Source organism: Microcaecilia unicolor, chromosome 6 (genome assembly GCF_901765095.1).
Source record: "Microcaecilia unicolor chromosome 6, aMicUni1.1, whole genome shotgun sequence".
NCBI lineage: Eukaryota > Metazoa > Chordata > Amphibia > Gymnophiona > Siphonopidae > Microcaecilia > Microcaecilia unicolor.
Genome location: NC_044036.1, coordinates 301,737,486 through 301,755,146, shown reverse-complemented (window position 1 = coordinate 301,755,146; position 17,661 = coordinate 301,737,486). Strand labels below are relative to the sequence as shown.

At 45.4% G+C, this 17,661-nt stretch overlaps 1 protein-coding gene across 1 annotated transcript in view; it reads right to left on the bottom strand.

The window, feature by feature from the left end:
* TBCD (tubulin folding cofactor D) overlaps nt 1–17,661 on the bottom strand; it is a 477,889-nt gene that overhangs the window by 401,217 nt on the left and 59,011 nt on the right. The window contains exon 8 of the mRNA XM_030208042.1: nt 8,239–8,371. Within this exon, the coding sequence (XP_030063902.1) occupies nt 8,239–8,371 (133 nt within the window). The remainder of the gene's footprint in view (nt 1–8,238; nt 8,372–17,661) is intronic.

Below are 17,661 nucleotides of genomic sequence, written 5' to 3'. Positions count from 1 at the left end.
ACCGACTGTCGCGTCGGGTATCCTGCTGGAGGCAGTAATGTGATGTGAATGTGTGGACAGATGACCACGTCGCAGCCTTGCAGATCTCTTCAATAGTGGCTGACTTCAAGTGGGCCACTGACGCTGCCATGGCTCTAACACTATGAGCCGTGACATGACCCTCAAGAGCCAGCCCAGCCTGGGCGTAAGTGAAGGAAATGCAATCTGCTAGCCAATTGGAGATGGTGCGTTTCCCGACAGCGACCCCTAGCCTGTTAGGGTCGAAAGAAACAAACAATTGGGCGGACTGTCTGTGGGGCTGTGTCCGCTCCAAGTAGAAGGCCAATGCTCTCTTGCAGTCCAATGTGTGCAACTGACGTTCAGCAGGGCGGGTATGCGGCCTGGGGAAGAATGTTGGCAACACAATTGACTGGTTAAGATGGAACTCCGACACCACCTTCGGCAGGAACTTTGGGTGGGTGCGGAGCACTACTCTGTTGTGATGAAATTTGGTATATGGAGCATGAGCTACCAGGGCTTGAAGCTCACTGACCCTACGAGCTGAAGTAACTGCCACCAAGAAAATGACCTTCCAGGTCAAGTACTTCAGATGGCAGGTATTCAGTGGCTCAAAAGGAGGTTTCATCAGCTGGGTGAGGACGACGTTGAGATCCCATGACACTGCAGGAGGCTTGATAGGGGGCTTTGACAGAAGCAAGCCTCTCATGAATCGAACAACTAAAGGCTCTCCAGAGATGGCTTTACCTTCCACACGATAATGGTAAGCACTAATCGCACTAAGGTGATTCCTTACTGAGTTGGTCTTGAGGCCAGACTCTGATAAGTGCAGAAGGTATTCAAGCAGGTTCTGTGCAGGGCAAGAACGAGGTTCTAGGGCCTTGCTCTCACACCAAACGACAAACCTCCTCCACTTGAAAAGGTAACTCTTTTTAGTGGAATCCTTCCTAGAGGCAAGCAAGACACGGGAGACACCCTCCGACAGACCCAACGCAGCGAAGTCTACGCCCTCAACATCCAGGCCGTGAGAGCCAGGGACTGAAGGTTGGGGTGCAGCAACGCTCCGTCGTTCTGCGAAATGAGAGTCGGAAAACACTCCTATCTCCACGGTTCTTCGGAGCACAACTCCAGAAGAAGAGGGAACCAGATCTGCCGGGGCCAAAAGGGCGCTATCAGAATCATGGTGCCGCGGTCTTGCTTGAGCTTCAGTAAGGTCTTCCCCACCAAAGGTATGGGAGGATAAGCATACAGGAGGCCGGTCCCCCAATGAAGGAGAAAGGCATCCAACGCTAGCCTGCCGTGTGTCTGAAGTCTGGAACAGAACAGAGGCAGCTTGTGGTTGGTCTGAGAGGCGAAAAGGTCCACCGAGGGGGTGCCCCACTCTCGGAAGATCTTGCGTACCACTCTGGAATGGAGCGACCACTCGTGCGGTTGCATGACTCTGCTCAGTCTGTCGGCCAGACTGTTGTTTACGCCTGCCAGGTATGTGGCTTGGAGGAGCATGCCGAACTGGCAAGCCCAACGCCACATCCCGACGGCTTCCTGACACAGGGGGCGAGATCCGGTGCCCCCCTGCTTGTTGACGTAATACATTGCAACCTGATTGTCTGTCCGAATTTGGATAATTTGGCAGGACAGCCGATCTCTGAAAGCCTTCAGTGCGTTCCAGATCGCTCGGAGCTCCAGGAGGTTGATCTGCAGATCCTTTTCCTGGAGGGACCACAGACCCTGGGTGTGGAGTCCATCGACATGGGCTCCCCACCCCAGGCGAGATGCATCCGTCGTCAACACTTTCGTGGGCTGTGGAATTTGGAATGGACGTCTCAGGGTCAAATTGGTCCGAATGGTCCACCAGAGCAGTGAAATGCGGCAACTGGTGGAGAGGCGGATGACATCCTCTAGATTCCCGGTGGCTTGGAACCACTGGGAAGCTAGGGTCCATTGAGCAGATCTCATGTGAAGACGAGCCATGGGAGTCACATGGACTGTGGAGGCCATATGACCCAGAAGTCTCAACATCTGCCGAGCTGTGACCTGCTGAGACGCTCTGGTCTGCGAAGCCAGGGACAGGAGGTTGTTGGCCCTCGCTTCGGGAAGGAAGGCCTGAGCCGTCTGGGTATTCAGCAGAGCTCCTATGAATTCCAGAGACTGGGTTGGCTGGAGATGGGACTTTGGGTAATTTATCACAAACCCCAGCAGCTCCAGGAGTTGAATAGTGCACTGCATGGACCGGAGGGCTCCTGCCTCCGAGGTGTTCTTGACCAGCCAATCGTCGAGATATGGGAACACGTGCACTCCCAGCTTGCGTAGATACGCCGCCACCACCACGAGGCACTTTGTAAACACTCGTGGGGCAGAGGCGAGCCCAAAGGGCAGCACACAATACTGAAAGTGCCGTGCGCCCAGGCGGAATCTGAGATACTGTCTGTGAGCTGGCAGTATCGGGATGTGAGTGTATGCGTCCTTTAAATCCAGGGAACATAGCCAATCGTTTTTCTGAATCATTGGCAGAAGGGTGCCCAAGGAAAGCATCCTGAACTTTTCTTTGACCAGGAATTTGTTCAGGCCTCTCAGGTCTAGGATGGGGCACATCCCCCCTGTTTTCTTTTCCACAAGGAAGTACCTGGAATAGAATCCCTGCCCTTCCTGCCCAGATGGTACGGGCTCGACCGCATTGGCGCTGAGAAGGGCGGAGAGTTCCTCTGCAAGTACCTGCTTGTGATGGGAGCTGAAGGATTGAGCTCCCGGAGGACAATTTGGTGGAAGGGAGGCCAAATTTAGGGCGTATCCGCACCGCACTATTTGGAGAACCCACTGGTCGGAGGTTATGAGAGGCTACCTTTGGTGAAAAAATTTTAACCTCCCTCCGACCGGCAGATCGTCCGGCACGGACACTTTGAGGGCGGCTATGTTCCCGTGGATCCAGTCAAAAGCCCGTCCCCGGCTTTTGCTGTGGAGGCGCAGGGGGCTGCTTAGGCGCACGCTGTTGACGAGAACGAGCGCGCTGGGGCTGTCCCTGTGCCTGTCGAGGCCTTCATGACGGCTGGGTGTACCTACGCTTGGCAAAAGCATAGGGCGCAGCCTGCCGGGCCCGGGAAAAACGTCCACCTGCTGAGGTGGATGCTGAAGGCGCCCGGTGGGAGAGCTTGTCGAGGGCGGTTTCCCGCTGATGCAGTTGGTCCACCAGCTGCTCGACCTTCTCGCCAAAAATATTATCCCCCCGGCAAGGGACGTCGGCCAGTCTCTGCTGGGTGCGGTTGTCCAGGTCAGAGGCACGCAGCCAGAAGAGCCTGCGCATCACTATACCTTGGGCCGCAGCACGAGATGCCACGTCACAGGTGTCATAGATACCCCTGGACAGGAACTTTCTGCATGCCTTCAGCTGCCTGACCACCTCCTGATAAGGCCTGGACTGCTCCGGCGGGAGCTTATCAACCAGGTCCGCCAGTTGCTTCACAGTGTTCCGCATGTGGATGCTCGTATAGAGCTGGTAAGATTGGATGCGGGTCACGAGCATGGAAGATTGGTAGGCCTTCCTCCCAAACGAGTCCAGAGTGCGAGATTCCCGCCCCGGGGGCGCCGAGGCGGTATCCCTCGAACTCCGTGCCCTCTTCAGAGCAGAATCCACGACCGCCGAGTCATGGGGCAATTGGGGCCGCATTAACTCTGGGTCCGAGTGGATTCTGTACTGGGACTCTGCTTTCTTGGGAATGGTGGGATTAGATAATGGTCTCATCCAGTTCCGAAGCAGTGTCTCTTTGAGGACATTGTGCAACGGCACCGTGGAGGACTCTCTAGGTGGTGATGGATAGTCGAGGACCTCGAGCATCTCAGCCCTCGGCTCATCCACAGAGACCACGGGGAAGGGAATGCAAATGAACATGTCCCGTACAAAGGAGGCAAAGGAGAGGCTCTCAGGAGGCGAGAGCTTCCTCTCTGGTGAAGGCGTGGGGTCAGAGGGGAGGCCCGCAGACTCCTCTGAGGAGAAATATCTGGGGTCCTCCTCTTCCCCCCACGAGGCCTCTTCCTCGGTATCGGACATAAGCTCATGTAGCTGAGTCCTTAACCGGGCCCGGCTCGACGTCGAGGCACCGAGGCCTCGGTGTCGTCGAGCGGTGGACTCCCGCGCTGGCGGGGACGAAGCTCCCTCCATCGACGTCGACGGGGACTCCACCTGCGTGGCGGTCGAGACCGGCGCCGCAAGAGGCGGCGGTGTCAAAGGCCTCGGCACCGGGCTAGAGCTCGCCGGCGCCACAGTAAACGGCGCCGGGGGCGCAAGCAGCCCCGGCGCCGGCACAGCCTGGCGCATCAGCCCTTCCAGGATCCCCGGAAGGATGGCTCGGAGGCACTCGTCCAGGCCCGCTGTCGGGAAAGACGGGGGGGCCGGTAGAGGCGTCGGTGCCGGAAGCTGCTCGGGTCCAGGAGACTGCACCGAAGTGCTGGGACCCTGACGCGTCGGTACCTCCACTACCGAGGGGGACCTCTCCTCTCGACGTGGACGCTTCGGCGTCGACTCCTCTCCGGCACCGAGGGCCGGGCGCACCGATGGGGACCGATGACGGTGCTTTTTCTGTTTTTTGCAGTGCCCGTCATCAGCGCCCGGTGGAACGGAGGAGGAGGAGATCGATCCCCCTCGGTCTCGAGGGGCCGGGTCAGACAGGGTTCGGTCCCGAGGGCCATGGGCAGAGGGAGTGACCGGGGCCGATTGCCCACGCGGCCTCTCACCCCTACCGTCACCGGAGGACCGGCGGGCCGACGGGACCTGTACTCCTGGGGTCGATGCCATCGGTGTCGATTTCGCGGACACCGATACCGGTACCGAAGAACCGGCCGTCGATACCGATGCCGTCGAGGTCGACGGGCTGGCGCAAGTTCCAAAAAGACGGTCCCGAAGAACTTGCCTCGCAACCTGAGTCCGTTTCCGGAGACCAAGACACAAAGAACACGACTTGATATTGTGCTCCGGCCCGAGGCACTGGAGGCACCAAGCGTGGGTGTCAGTCTGCGAGATAGGCCGGCCGCACCGACCACACTTCTTAAATCCACTCGGGACCTTCGAGGACATCGACGGAAAAATCGCGTCGGCGAAGTTAAAGTCGTCGATGGTGGCGGTAAATCACACCTCAAAAAATAATCGACCACGCGGCCACAAGGCCGCAACGCGACGCCCCCACTAGAAAACGAGGGAAAAATAAAGCGCGTTCTCTCTTTTTTTTTTTTTTTTAAAGGAAAAAGAAAAATCTGGAGCGCGCGGCAACAGAAACAAAAATTAAACGAATTCGCGAACAACGCGACGGTTTTCCGGGGCTGACTAAGAGAGAGCGGCGACGCACGACTCTCTCCAGCGCGGAAAAGACTGAAGACGGCCGCGCATGCGCGGTGGGCGTGCCCTGCGTGCGGACCGCCCGCGAAGCTTTTTCCGGTTGGTGGGGGCTGCCGCGGACGTCACCCAGTCGTGAGAACAAGCAGCCTGCTTGTCCTCGGAGAATAAAATGTACAAGTAGCTTTGGAGTTGCTTCACTGCGTATGTGAGCCAATTCCCGCCTGCTGCTGTTGTGCAGAACCACCTCAGAGGATCTAATTTACCTTGAGTAGAATATAACTCCCTGAGGACGAGGGTACATGAGGATTTACACGAGGATTTGTATTCTGCTGTCCACAAAAACACCTGTTACAGATAAGTATTTGGTTTTCTCCAAGGACAAGCAGAATACAAATCCTCACAGAGTGGGGCTCCATAGCTACAGGCTACCTTCAACAGAAAAACAAAAAAAGGGAAACAACTAGGCACTGTAATAGGCAGGTACAAATGTATTTTTGGTTACAACTATCATTTTGTTGTTTTGGTTCGTTTTCTTCCTTTTTTTGTTTTTGGAAGGCAGCCTGAAACAGAAAACAAATGGGCCTAGTAGGCATGGAACCGGATACTAATCCCCAAAGAAAACATTCTGGAAGATGAACTGGAAAACATACTGAAATGTTTTCTAAACAGCAGTGGGCTGTGAATGTATGACAAAATGCCCATGTCACAGCTATGCAAAAAGAAAGCCAAGGCTCTCTTGCAGTCCAATTTCTGCAGTGCAGTTTCACCTCTGTAGACATGAAGCCTGGGAAAAAAAGCTGGCCGGACAACAGACTGGTTAAGATAGAAATCAGACACTACCGTAGGAAGAAACTTAAGTTGAAATGAGTACCAAGAACTACCCTAAAATGGTAAGCTGGTTTAAATGCTCACACCCAACTGATGGCAGTTAGGCACATGAGTGAAAATATTCTATAACATTGCGCCTAATTTCTGAGAACACCCCTGATTTGCCCATGCCCCCTTTGGAGTTGCACGCTATGAAATTTAGGCTCACGTTACAGAATAGGACATAGGGTAGATCTGACCAGAAATCCTAATTACTGCCAATTAAATGCTTGTTAACACCAATAATCATCACCTAATTAGCTTACGCTCAGACCTGCAATCCGCACCTAACTCTGGGCAAACTATATAGAATCCGGCAGTAAGTGACCAGCTGCTATTGAGCAGCACCGCAAGGGAGGGATTATGGGGGCTGGAAAGGACATTTGCCAAACTTGCATAGCCTAAGCAACATCAAGAAAAAGCTGATATTTTAAATACGAACGTGAAATACATTCAAACAGAGCAGTTAACATTCTTTATTTGCAAGCAGTCCCTGGGATACAGCTCTCTAAAAATCATCATTCTGTTGAATTTCTTCTTCCTAAGCCTACTGGTACTCAAGAATAGCCACTCTGACACCAGGGCTTGAAACCCCAATGCAAACTTGTGAGCCCCCTAGGGACAGAGAATAGTACCTATATATAATGTGTAAAGCGCTGTGTACGTCTAGTAGCACTATAGAAATGATTAGTAGTAGTAGTAGGAACAGAATGCAAGATCAATATATTTGTGAGTGACATTGCCGAAGGGTTAGAAGGTAAAGTTTGCCTATTTGCGGATGATACTAAGATCTGTAACAGAGTGGACACCCATGAGGGAGTGGAAAACATGAAAAAGGACCTACGGAAGCTAGAAGAATGGTCTAAGGTTTGGCAATTAAAATGCGAAGAAATGCAAAGTGATGCACTTAGGAAGTAGAAATCCACGGGAGACGTATGTGTTAGGCGGGGAGAGTCTGATAGGTACGGGCGGAGAGAGGGATCTTGGGGTGATAGTATCTGAGGATTTGAAGGCGACGAAACAGTGTGACAAGGCGGTGGCCGTAGCTAGAAGGTTGTTAGGCTGTATAAAGAGAGGTGTGACCAGCAGAAGAAAGGGGGGGGTGTTGATGCCCCTGTATAAGTCGTTGGTGAGGCCCCACCTGGAGTATTGTGTTCAGTTTTGGAGGCCGTATCTTGTTAAGGATGTAAAAAGAATTGAAGCGGTGCAAAGAAAAGCTACGAGAATGGTATGGGATTTGCATTACAAGACTTATGAGGAGAGACTTGCTGAACTAAACATGTATACTCTGGAGGAAAGGAGAAACAGGGGTGATATGATACAGACGTTCAAATATTTGAAAGGTATTAATCCGCAAACGAACCTTTTCCGGAGATGGGAAGGTGGTAGAACGAGAGGACATGAAATGAGACTGAAGGGGGGCAGACTCAAGAAAAATGTCAGGAAGTATTTTTTCACGGAGAGAGTAGTGGATGCTTGGAATGCCCTCCCGTGGGAGGTAGTGGAAATGAAAACGGTAACGGAATTCAAACATGCGTGGGATAAGCATAAAGGAATCCTGTGCCGAAGGAATGGATCCTCAGGAGCTTAGTCAAGATCGGGAGGCGGGGATAGGGCTGGGCAGACGTATACGGTCTGTGCCAGAGCCGGTGGTGGGAAGCGGGACTGGTGGTTGGGAGGCGGGGATAGTGCTGGACAGACTTGTACGGTCTGTGCCAGAGCCGGTGGTTGGGAGGTGGTGCTGGTGGTTGGGAGGCAGGGATATTGCTGGGCAGACTTATACGGTCTGTGCCCTGAAGAGCACAGGTACAAATCAAAGTAGGGTATACACAAAAAGCAGCAAATATGAGTTATCTTGTTGGGCAGACTGGATGGACCGTGCAGGTCTTTTTCTGCCGTCATCTACTATGTTACTATCTATTGGGACTTAATTGATTACTATTATTTTAGAAACAGATTATTAACTATTTCTGTCCAAAGCATGTTAACAAATTGATAAAGAAAATAAAAGTTCAGAAAAACCAAATTTTTAAAATGAACAGTCTTCTCACCAGGGCCTGGAGCATTCCATTCATTATTATGACTCCCTCCATGGTCTGAAAGTTCGATGCAGATAGTGTTGTAAGTGTCCAGTCCAGAAAGTCTGCCATTCTCTTTTGTGTAACATCAGGGCGGGTAATAAACCTACCAGAGAAAAAAAATGCATACTAAATTATCCATTTAACTAAAAAGCAAGATTTCTCATTTGTTAACAGTCAATTTCCTTAGCAAGATTAACCAGGTACACAAAGGGGTAAAGTTCTAAGCATATATGGTCCTTCTCATTCACAGAGGTCTCCTCAGTACCTTAGTTAGTTCCATAGCTTAAGAAAGAATGCATCCCTTGAGGAGGTAGAGAAGATTAACTCCCTCTTCTACAAAGCCGCACTAGTGGCTGCCGGTGCGGTAATGCTGACTCAGCCCAGTGTCAGCATTACCGCGCAGCTTTGTAAAAGGGGAGTAAGTCTGATCAATTGTGGAGACAAGAACTGTGTCAGAATTTAAGAAAGAGTAGGACAGGCATGTGGGATCCCTTAGGAAAGGAAGAGTTAGTGGTTACTGAGGACAGGCAGACTGGATGGACCTTTTGGCCCTTACCAGCCATCATGTTTCTAACAAACAGGATCAAGTCAGACAAACAAGTGAGTGACTCCAAAGCTCAGGACTGCTCAATTCTTTATGTACTATCCATGGTTTTAGGAACAGCCCACTCATCAAAAGCAGCAAGAGTTGCAATACCATAAAGATAGGTTGAGCCAACACAGTTCAGCCAAATGAACTGCCCAATCGTGGATTGGTCCAAATAGTGATGGGACATGAAGGTATAAAGAAAAGACCAAATCACTACTTTACATATGATATCCATCAAAGCACAGCTAAGGAGAGCCACATTAGCTGCAGTGACTCTGATTAGATGAGATTGCACTTGACTAGTTACCACCAATTTGCTCTTAACAGAATCAGATGCAAATTTGTTATTCACTTTTAGTGAAGAATTTCCAATGGATTCAATTTGCTTCAGGTAATAAGTAAGAGCTTGTCTGCAGTCCAGAATGCAACAAGGCTTTATACAATTTAGGGCAAAATGTAGAGTGCACTATTTCCTTACTAAGATGGCTGAGCTGGAAGAGACATTTCTGAATACACACCAGACCAAACCTCTAAAATACTACCGGTACATCGATGACATTTTTATGATTTGGACGGAGGGTGAAGAAACTCTGAAACAATTTTATTCTGCATTCAATACATACCATCCTACAATCAGATTCAAAATTGACTACTCTCCAGAAAAAGTCAATTTTTTGGACACCACAGTCTCAATCAGTGATGGCTGTATACAAACATCTGTATACAAGAAACCCACAGACAGATGTAGCTATCTCCACAACTCCAGCTTCCATCCTTCACATACAAAAAGATCCATCATTTACAGCCAAGCCACAAGATACCACCGTATCTGCTCTGACCCAGGGGACAGAGACAGACACCTTAAAACCCTGACTGAATCCTTCAAACAGAAGGGCTACAACCCCAAAATAATCTCCAAGAATATTGCCTCCTCCCTCAAAACACCCAGGGAGAATCTGCTACAGTACAAAAAGAAAAAATCCACAGACAGAATCCCGCTTGTAGTGACATACAATCCAGAGCTGGAAAAACTGAGGAAAATCATAAGAGATCTACAACCTATACTCCAGGAGGATGAATTACTGAAAGAGATATTCCCATCCCCACCAGTACTGGCCTTCCGACAGCCACCCAATTTAAAACACAAGCTAATCAGAAGTAAACTTCCTTCACAGACTGAAAAGGAACAGAAGGGCACACTTCCCTGTAATTTATCCAGTTGCAAACTATGCCAAAATATTTCACAGGACCCCAAAGTCATCCACAAAGGAAAGACATTCAACATAAAGGGATCTTTCACTTGCTCATCTTCCAATGTGGTATATATCATTCAGTGTAAAAATGTAATGAAGGATGCTATATTGGAGAAACAGGCCAGATGCTTAAGACAAGATTCAATTTACATAGACATCATATAAACAATGCTGGTGCCAGCAGGGTTCCCACGCCTGTTGGGCAACATTTTACAAGACCAGGACACTGCACCAGTGACTTCACAGTGAGAATCCTCAAAGGTAACTTTAAAACCATACAAGAACGTAAGACCTTTGAAGTCAGAATGATTGAATATTTTAACACCCACAGAAAGGACTTAACAAGGACCTGGGGTTCCTAGCCCATTATAAACCATAAAGCTGTATGTCTCTGTTGATCACCCTCCCCTCACCTGTCCACACCCACCCTGTTAGAATACCAAAGATATACTTTGATGTCCCCATGCATACTTCCTACCCACCCCCATCCTCCCACCCTGTCAGACTGTCATAGCAATGCTTGAATGTTTTTTCACTTATATACACTGTCAGCTAGCACATTTGCTTATTTCCGATCTGACGAAGAAGGGCAACCTTCGAAAGCTAATCAAGAAATGTATTAAGTTATGTCCAATAAAAAAGGTATCATCTTATTTTCTTTTCCATGTTTTATTTTGTTTGATTTCTATTGATAACCTTAAGAGTGGACTAACACGGCTACCACACTCCTCTACTTACTAAGATGAAAATGTGTGACTATCTTTGGCTCAAACTTAGAGTATGAAGAACTACCTTGTTCTGATGACTATATCCAGGCTTGAAGTTCACTTATTCTTCTAGCTGAAGTAATAGCTACAAGAGCATTTTCTAGGTAACATGGTGAACTCAGCAAACAATAACAGGTAACTGAATAGGGACCAATTATAAAACTACCTAAACATTTGTTTACTACCTGGGGAGTTCAGGAAATATAGCTGCTCACAGATTATAAAATATAACTGCTCAAAGGGCCTCGGTAAAGAGATCTTTTTCTCTCCACTCCCTGGCTGAGACTGGAGAAAATCCAGTACCTTTAGGCTAGATTTGAAATCCAGGACCAATCAGAGCCCAGGGCATCGATTTTGAAAACAGCTGCCCAATGGTACTGCAGATTGCCTTTCCATACGCTTACACTGGAAAACAGAAAGTCTTTTTCTGCAACAGCTTTAAAACTCAAAACAAGCATCATCTGCAGGCCAATTAAGAAAAATACACTTCATGAAATATAGTTTTCAGGCTTGGAAACCCACTGTTTCGTCACAGGACCTGATTACCAAGGCTGTTTTCCCATTCTGAGTTTAAGAGATAAGGGGCTCATTCTCAAAAGAGAAAAAAGTTCAAAAAGTGTCATAAAGCAGCATTTGGATGAATTTCTTCTCAAAACGTCTAAATCAGTATTTCCAAAACCTATTTTGCATACAGTATAAGGGGGTAGCGATGAGATGTGTACCTGGGAGCTTTTATATGAAGTCGTCTGTAGTGTCTCTTTGGGTGCCCCACTGCTCTCCTGGGATGCCTCTGTTGCCCGGTCTACTAAGAATGCTGGCTCCTCCTACATCCCAACTGCTTGATTTTCTACGTTTTTCACTTGGACTTTTTTTTTTTAATGGCCCAAAAAGATAAACACACAAAGAATGAAAACAACTTGCACATGGCCATTTTCAGAGTGGGGGGGGGGGGGGGGGGGGAATAGACTTTGCTGTTTCACAAATGGCCATATTTCCTATTCGGATTTGGGACATTTGGCGCAAAATATCCAAAGTCCAACTTAAACATCATATCCGAAATGCCCCTCAATGAAAACTTGGTAAATTTGGTCCTTAATGCCTTGCAGCAAGTCATTGGAGTACCACCATCCACTGATTGTTACATTTGTACCCCGCGCTTTCCCACTCATGGCAGGCTCAATGCGGCTTACATGGGGCAATGGAGGGTTAAGTGACTTGGCCAGAGTCACAAGGAGCTGCCTGTGCCGGGAATCGAACTCAGTTACTCAGTTCCCCAGGACCTAAGTCCACCACCCTAACCACTAGGCCACTCCTCCACTCATCCAGTCTCACCCCCTTTATTCCACCCACCCTGTCATCACCCAGTCCCTCTAATATCCCTCACTTTCATGCCAGTCTCCCTCCCCTATCCCATTATCCACCTCTTCCTTAAATTAGATAACCCTCTAACTAGATGGTTTTCACCACCCTGAAAGCCAGCTAAATTCCAGCCACAGCTTATCAGCTTCTCATTGCCACTGTGCAGCCATACAGCCAGGCATCACCAAATCTTCCCCCGCCATTAGGCCAGCTCTGCTGCATCCAGTCCTGCCATCAGGAGTTTCCCCTTTTCTGCATCATGCATCTGTCAGTAAGCTTGAGCCATGTGATGCAGGAATTATCATGCTGGTCTCACAAGATTTGAGACTCAAGATCAGAATGAGAGGTCCTAAACTACAGGACTCAAACTTATAGAAATCCTCATGATGCAGAAAAGCAGCAGCTCCTTTTCCAGCAGCAGCAGTAAAACAAACAACAAAAAAAGCAGGGTAAAAAAAATGCTAGGTACCACACAGTAATTTCTAGTTACCATGGCAACCTGGCTCCTGGGATCTTTCAAGCCCTGATATACAAGACTTCTTGGAAATCAAGAATAGAACTGAACTGATTCTATTACGCTGAACCACAGAACGATGTTAACTTCTTCCCAAAGCACATGGGTATGAACGTCAAGTAACTGGGACCGTGCCAACAATCAGTCTAATGGCAGAGTTTGAAACCTGAGATAATAGCACATTGAAAACCCAGGAATCTTTTGTGATTAGTTTCCAATGATGACAAAAGAACTGTATACCACTAGTCAATAGGCAGAAACTGTTTATTATTCCTCTTTTAACCAGATTTTCAACTCGTAGCTATTGATAATATAGTAATCCAGTTTAAGTCATTCTAGATCCTCTTCAATTTAGAGATAGAAAACTTTATATGTATATATGCATGTACAATTTTTAACAGTCAAATTTACTTCAGATGATTCAATATATATATTTTATCTTGAACCTCAGCGATGTCAGTCGCCCTTCTTATATATAAGGTCAACTTCACGACATCTAGTTCTTCATAGGTTCTTGTTCTTATTTAATCTAGCCAGAATTATTTTATATCATATCAACCATTTTTTCACTTTAAACATTTTTAAACACTTATCTTTTTAATTTTTTGATTTTGTCGGACTCGGGGGATCAAACGTCCGACATGCACGTTTCGCCCGCAATGGGCTGTCTCAAGGACATTCCCCTACAATATAAATACATAGAAGGTTGTTTAAAACATTCCTCCGATCTTCTTAATAAACTTCAACTTAGAGAAAATCTAACAAATCTCCAAATTAACACAGAACCACTCACCCTGTCTTTCTCTAGCGTCTGCTCAGCAAAAGTTATCAGCTAAGATGGCGCCAGCTTTTTTTCAAACTGCTTAAATACGTAAAACGTTATGACGTAATTAGAATTTTAAAGAGCAAAGAAATTTTGAGCCCCGCCCCCCAGGGCATTCCACCGGCAAGCAGACAAACAAAGTTCTGCTACCGGTGGAAAACAGGTGGAAATTAAGTTAAAGACGTCCATTCGATTTCTACATTTAAACCTTTAGGAGAAACCATTTGAAACAGAAAATGTTAAATTGTTCTCTATAATTCAACAATTTTTTAATAGACCCACCCTCCTCCCGATAATCCAGACATTCAACAATTCTCCATTTAATGTCATCCCATGAATACTGCTTCTGAAGCCAATGTTCTACCAAAGGGGCTTGTAAATTCTGAGTTGTGATCTTAGATTTATGTTCATTTAAACGAGTTTTTATTGATCTGGAAGTCCTCCCAATATAAACTAAATCACATGGGCATACAATGGCATATATAACGTTCTTACTTTCACAGTTAGTTTTAAATCTACTTTTCATAGTTATATTTCTATCTGGTACAGTCCAATTTTCCTCAGTTATCGCTAGCGGACACCATTGACATTGACCGCAAATGGTTTGATTACCCTGAACATCTATTGTAAACTCTTTCGTAAAAAATTTATTTTTACTAAGACGTTCACCTAATGTTTTACCTCTAGTGTAGGATATTAAGGGCAGATCTTCAAAGCATGAGTATAATCTCATAATATGCCAATAATCTTTCATCACTTTCGCTATTTTTTGACTTATCCCCGTGAAAGGTAAAATACAGGTAAGGCAATCTTCTTCTATTTTAGGAGTTTCCTGTATCAGAAGCGATCTCTGGGCAAATCTCGCTCTAGTATAAGCTCTTTTTATAGCCACTTTTGGATAGCCTCTTGCCCTAAATCTTTCTTTTAGCTCTTTAGCCTGTTTTTTAAACTCTATTAAAGAAGAACAAACTTGTCTTGCCCGCAGAAATTGGCTAATGGGAAGGTTAAACTTTAAATGGAAAGGATGAAAACTATTGAATCGCAACAGAGTATTTCTGCTTATTGGTTTCCGATATAGAGATGTATACAGTCTCTCTCCTTCCTTGTAAACTAAAAGGTCAAGAAATTCAATCGCTGTTTTCTCCACAGTGATTGTAAACGAAATATGAAGATCTATATTATTGAGCCAATCCAAAAATTCCATTAAAACAGATTTTGGTCCTGTCCATAAGAAAAAGATATCATCTAGAAATCTTCGCCAAAGTTTCACATACTTAAAATATGTAGATGGATAAATAGATCTAGATTCTATCTTTGCAATATAGAGAGTCGCTACCGACGGGGCCAACGTTGCTCCCATCGCTACTCCTTGAGTCTGTAGGTAGAATTGTTTATTAAACCAAAAGTAATTTTTACAGATAACCAGTTCTGCCAAATTCATAATAAATTCAGTAGAGATCCTTTGACCTTCTGGCCGCATTTCCAAAATCTCTCTGATAGTCTTTAGGGCACCTGTTTGAGGAATCTTGGTATAGAGAGATACAATATCCAGCGTAACCAAATAAGTGTCATTTGGTAGTCCATCTATATTTTCTAGTTGTCTAAGAAAATGGGACGAATCTTTAATATATGAGTCCATCTTCTTCACATGGTCCTTTAAAAAATAATCTATAAAAATAGACAGGGGTTCCAAAATTGAAGATCTAGTAGATACTATAGGACGTCCCGGAGGAATAGAAATATGCTTGTGAATTTTCGGCAAAAAGTAGATTTTAGGGGTTTGAGGGAATTCTTCAATGAGAAATTTCCCTTCTTTAGCCGTAAGCATTTTATTTTTAAGTGCTTGAGAGACCAATTCTTTCACTTCCTTAACCAATTCATTTAGTGGATCTTGGGGAAGTAGTTCATAAGAACCCAAATCCATTAGTTGACTATTCGTTCAAAGCTCAACCGAGACAACAACAGCAACAACTTAGAGGACAAAACCGATCGGGGGACTTCAGAGGACGGAAAACCCGGAAGCAACAGTCAATATTTCATCTTTCCATCTGTCAGAGGATCAACTAGATGTTTTAAATTTAGGCTTGGGATTTGTCCCAACTACTCGTCATGATCCATTTCGCTTAAGAGTGGCGCTATACAAGTTTTTCAGAAAATTACAATGTAAGATCTTTTTTATGGACCAACCATCTTCTCCAGACATTTCAATTGTAAAACCGTCATCTAAATGGTACCCTCCGGGTCCCATTAATCCAATAGTGTTAACATTTAGAAATTTAATTCTGCGTGAGTTAGAAGAATTGGAGAGTCATCTAAGTTTAGATTGTCCTAAAATGAATATGACTACAAGACAATGGATTGCATTAGATAATCTAATAAATGAGCCTTCTATTATTATCACAAGAGCTGACAAAGGAGGAGCTACAGTTGTTTGGGATAAAATACAATATATGAAAGAGGCGAATAGTCAACTAATGGATTTGGGTTCTTATGAACTACTTCCCCAAGATCCACTAAAAGAATTGGTTAAGGAAGTGAAAGAATTGGTCTCTCAAGCACTTAAAAATAAAATGCTTACGGCTAAAGAAGGGAAATTTCTCATTGAAGAATTCCCTCAAACCCCTAAAATCTACTTTTTGCCGAAAATTCACAAGCATATTTCTATTCCTCCGGGACGTCCTATAGTATCTACTAGATCTTCAATTTTGGAACCCCTGTCTATTTTTATAGATTATTTTTTAAAGGACCATGTGAAGAAGATGGACTCATATATTAAAGATTCGTCCCATTTTCTTAGACAACTAGAAAATATAGATGGACTACCAAATGACACTTATTTGGTTACGCTGGATATTGTATCTCTCTATACCAAGATTCCTCAAACAGGTGCCCTAAAGACTATCAGAGAGATTTTGGAAATGCGGCCAGAAGGTCAAAGGATCTCTACTGAATTTATTATGATTTGGCAGAACTGGTTATCTGTAAAAATTACTTTTGGTTTAATAAACAATTCTACCTACAGACTCAAGGAGTAGCGATGGGAGCAACGTTGGCCCCGTCGGTAGCGACTCTCTATATTGCAAAGATAGAATCTAGATCTATTTATCCATCTACATATTTTAAGTATGTGAAACTTTGGCGAAGATTTCTAGATGATATCTTTTTCTTATGGACAGGACCAAAATCTGTTTTAATGGAATTTTTGGATTGGCTCAATAATATAGATCTTCATATTTCGTTTACAATCACTGTGGAGAAAACAGCGATTGAATTTCTTGACCTTTTAGTTTACAAGGAAGGAGAGAGACTGTATACATCTCTATATCGGAAACCAATAAGCAGAAATACTCTGTTGCGATTCAATAGTTTTCATCCTTTCCATTTAAAGTTTAACCTTCCCATTAGCCAATTTCTGCGGGCAAGACAAGTTTGTTCTTCTTTAATAGAGTTTAAAAAACAGGCTAAAGAGCTAAAAGAAAGATTTAGGGCAAGAGGCTATCCAAAATTGGCTATAAAAAGAGCTTATACTAGAGCGAGATTTGCCCAGAGATCGCTTCTGATACAGGAAACTCCTAAAATAGAAGAAGATTGCCTTACCTGTATTTTACCTTTCACGGGGATAAGTCAAAAAATAGCGAAAGTGATGAAAGATTATTGGCATATTATGAGATTATACTCATGCTTTGAAGATCTGCCCTTAATATCCTACACTAGAGGTAAAACATTAGGCGAACGTCTTAGTAAAAATAAATTTTTTACGAAAGAGTTTACAATAGATGTTCAGGGTAATCAAACCATTTGCGGTCAATGTCAATGGTGTCCGCTAGCGATAACTGAGGAAAATTGGACTGTACCAGATAGAAATATAACTATGAAAAGTAGATTTAAAACTAACTGTGAAAGTAAGAACGTTATATATGCCATTGTATGCCCATGTGATTTAGTTTATATTGGGAGGACTTCCAGATCAATAAAAACTCGTTTAAATGAACATAAATCTAAGATCACAACTCAGAATTTACAAGCCCCTTTGGTAGAACATTGGCTTCAGAAGCAGCATTCATGGGATGACATTAAATGGAGAATTG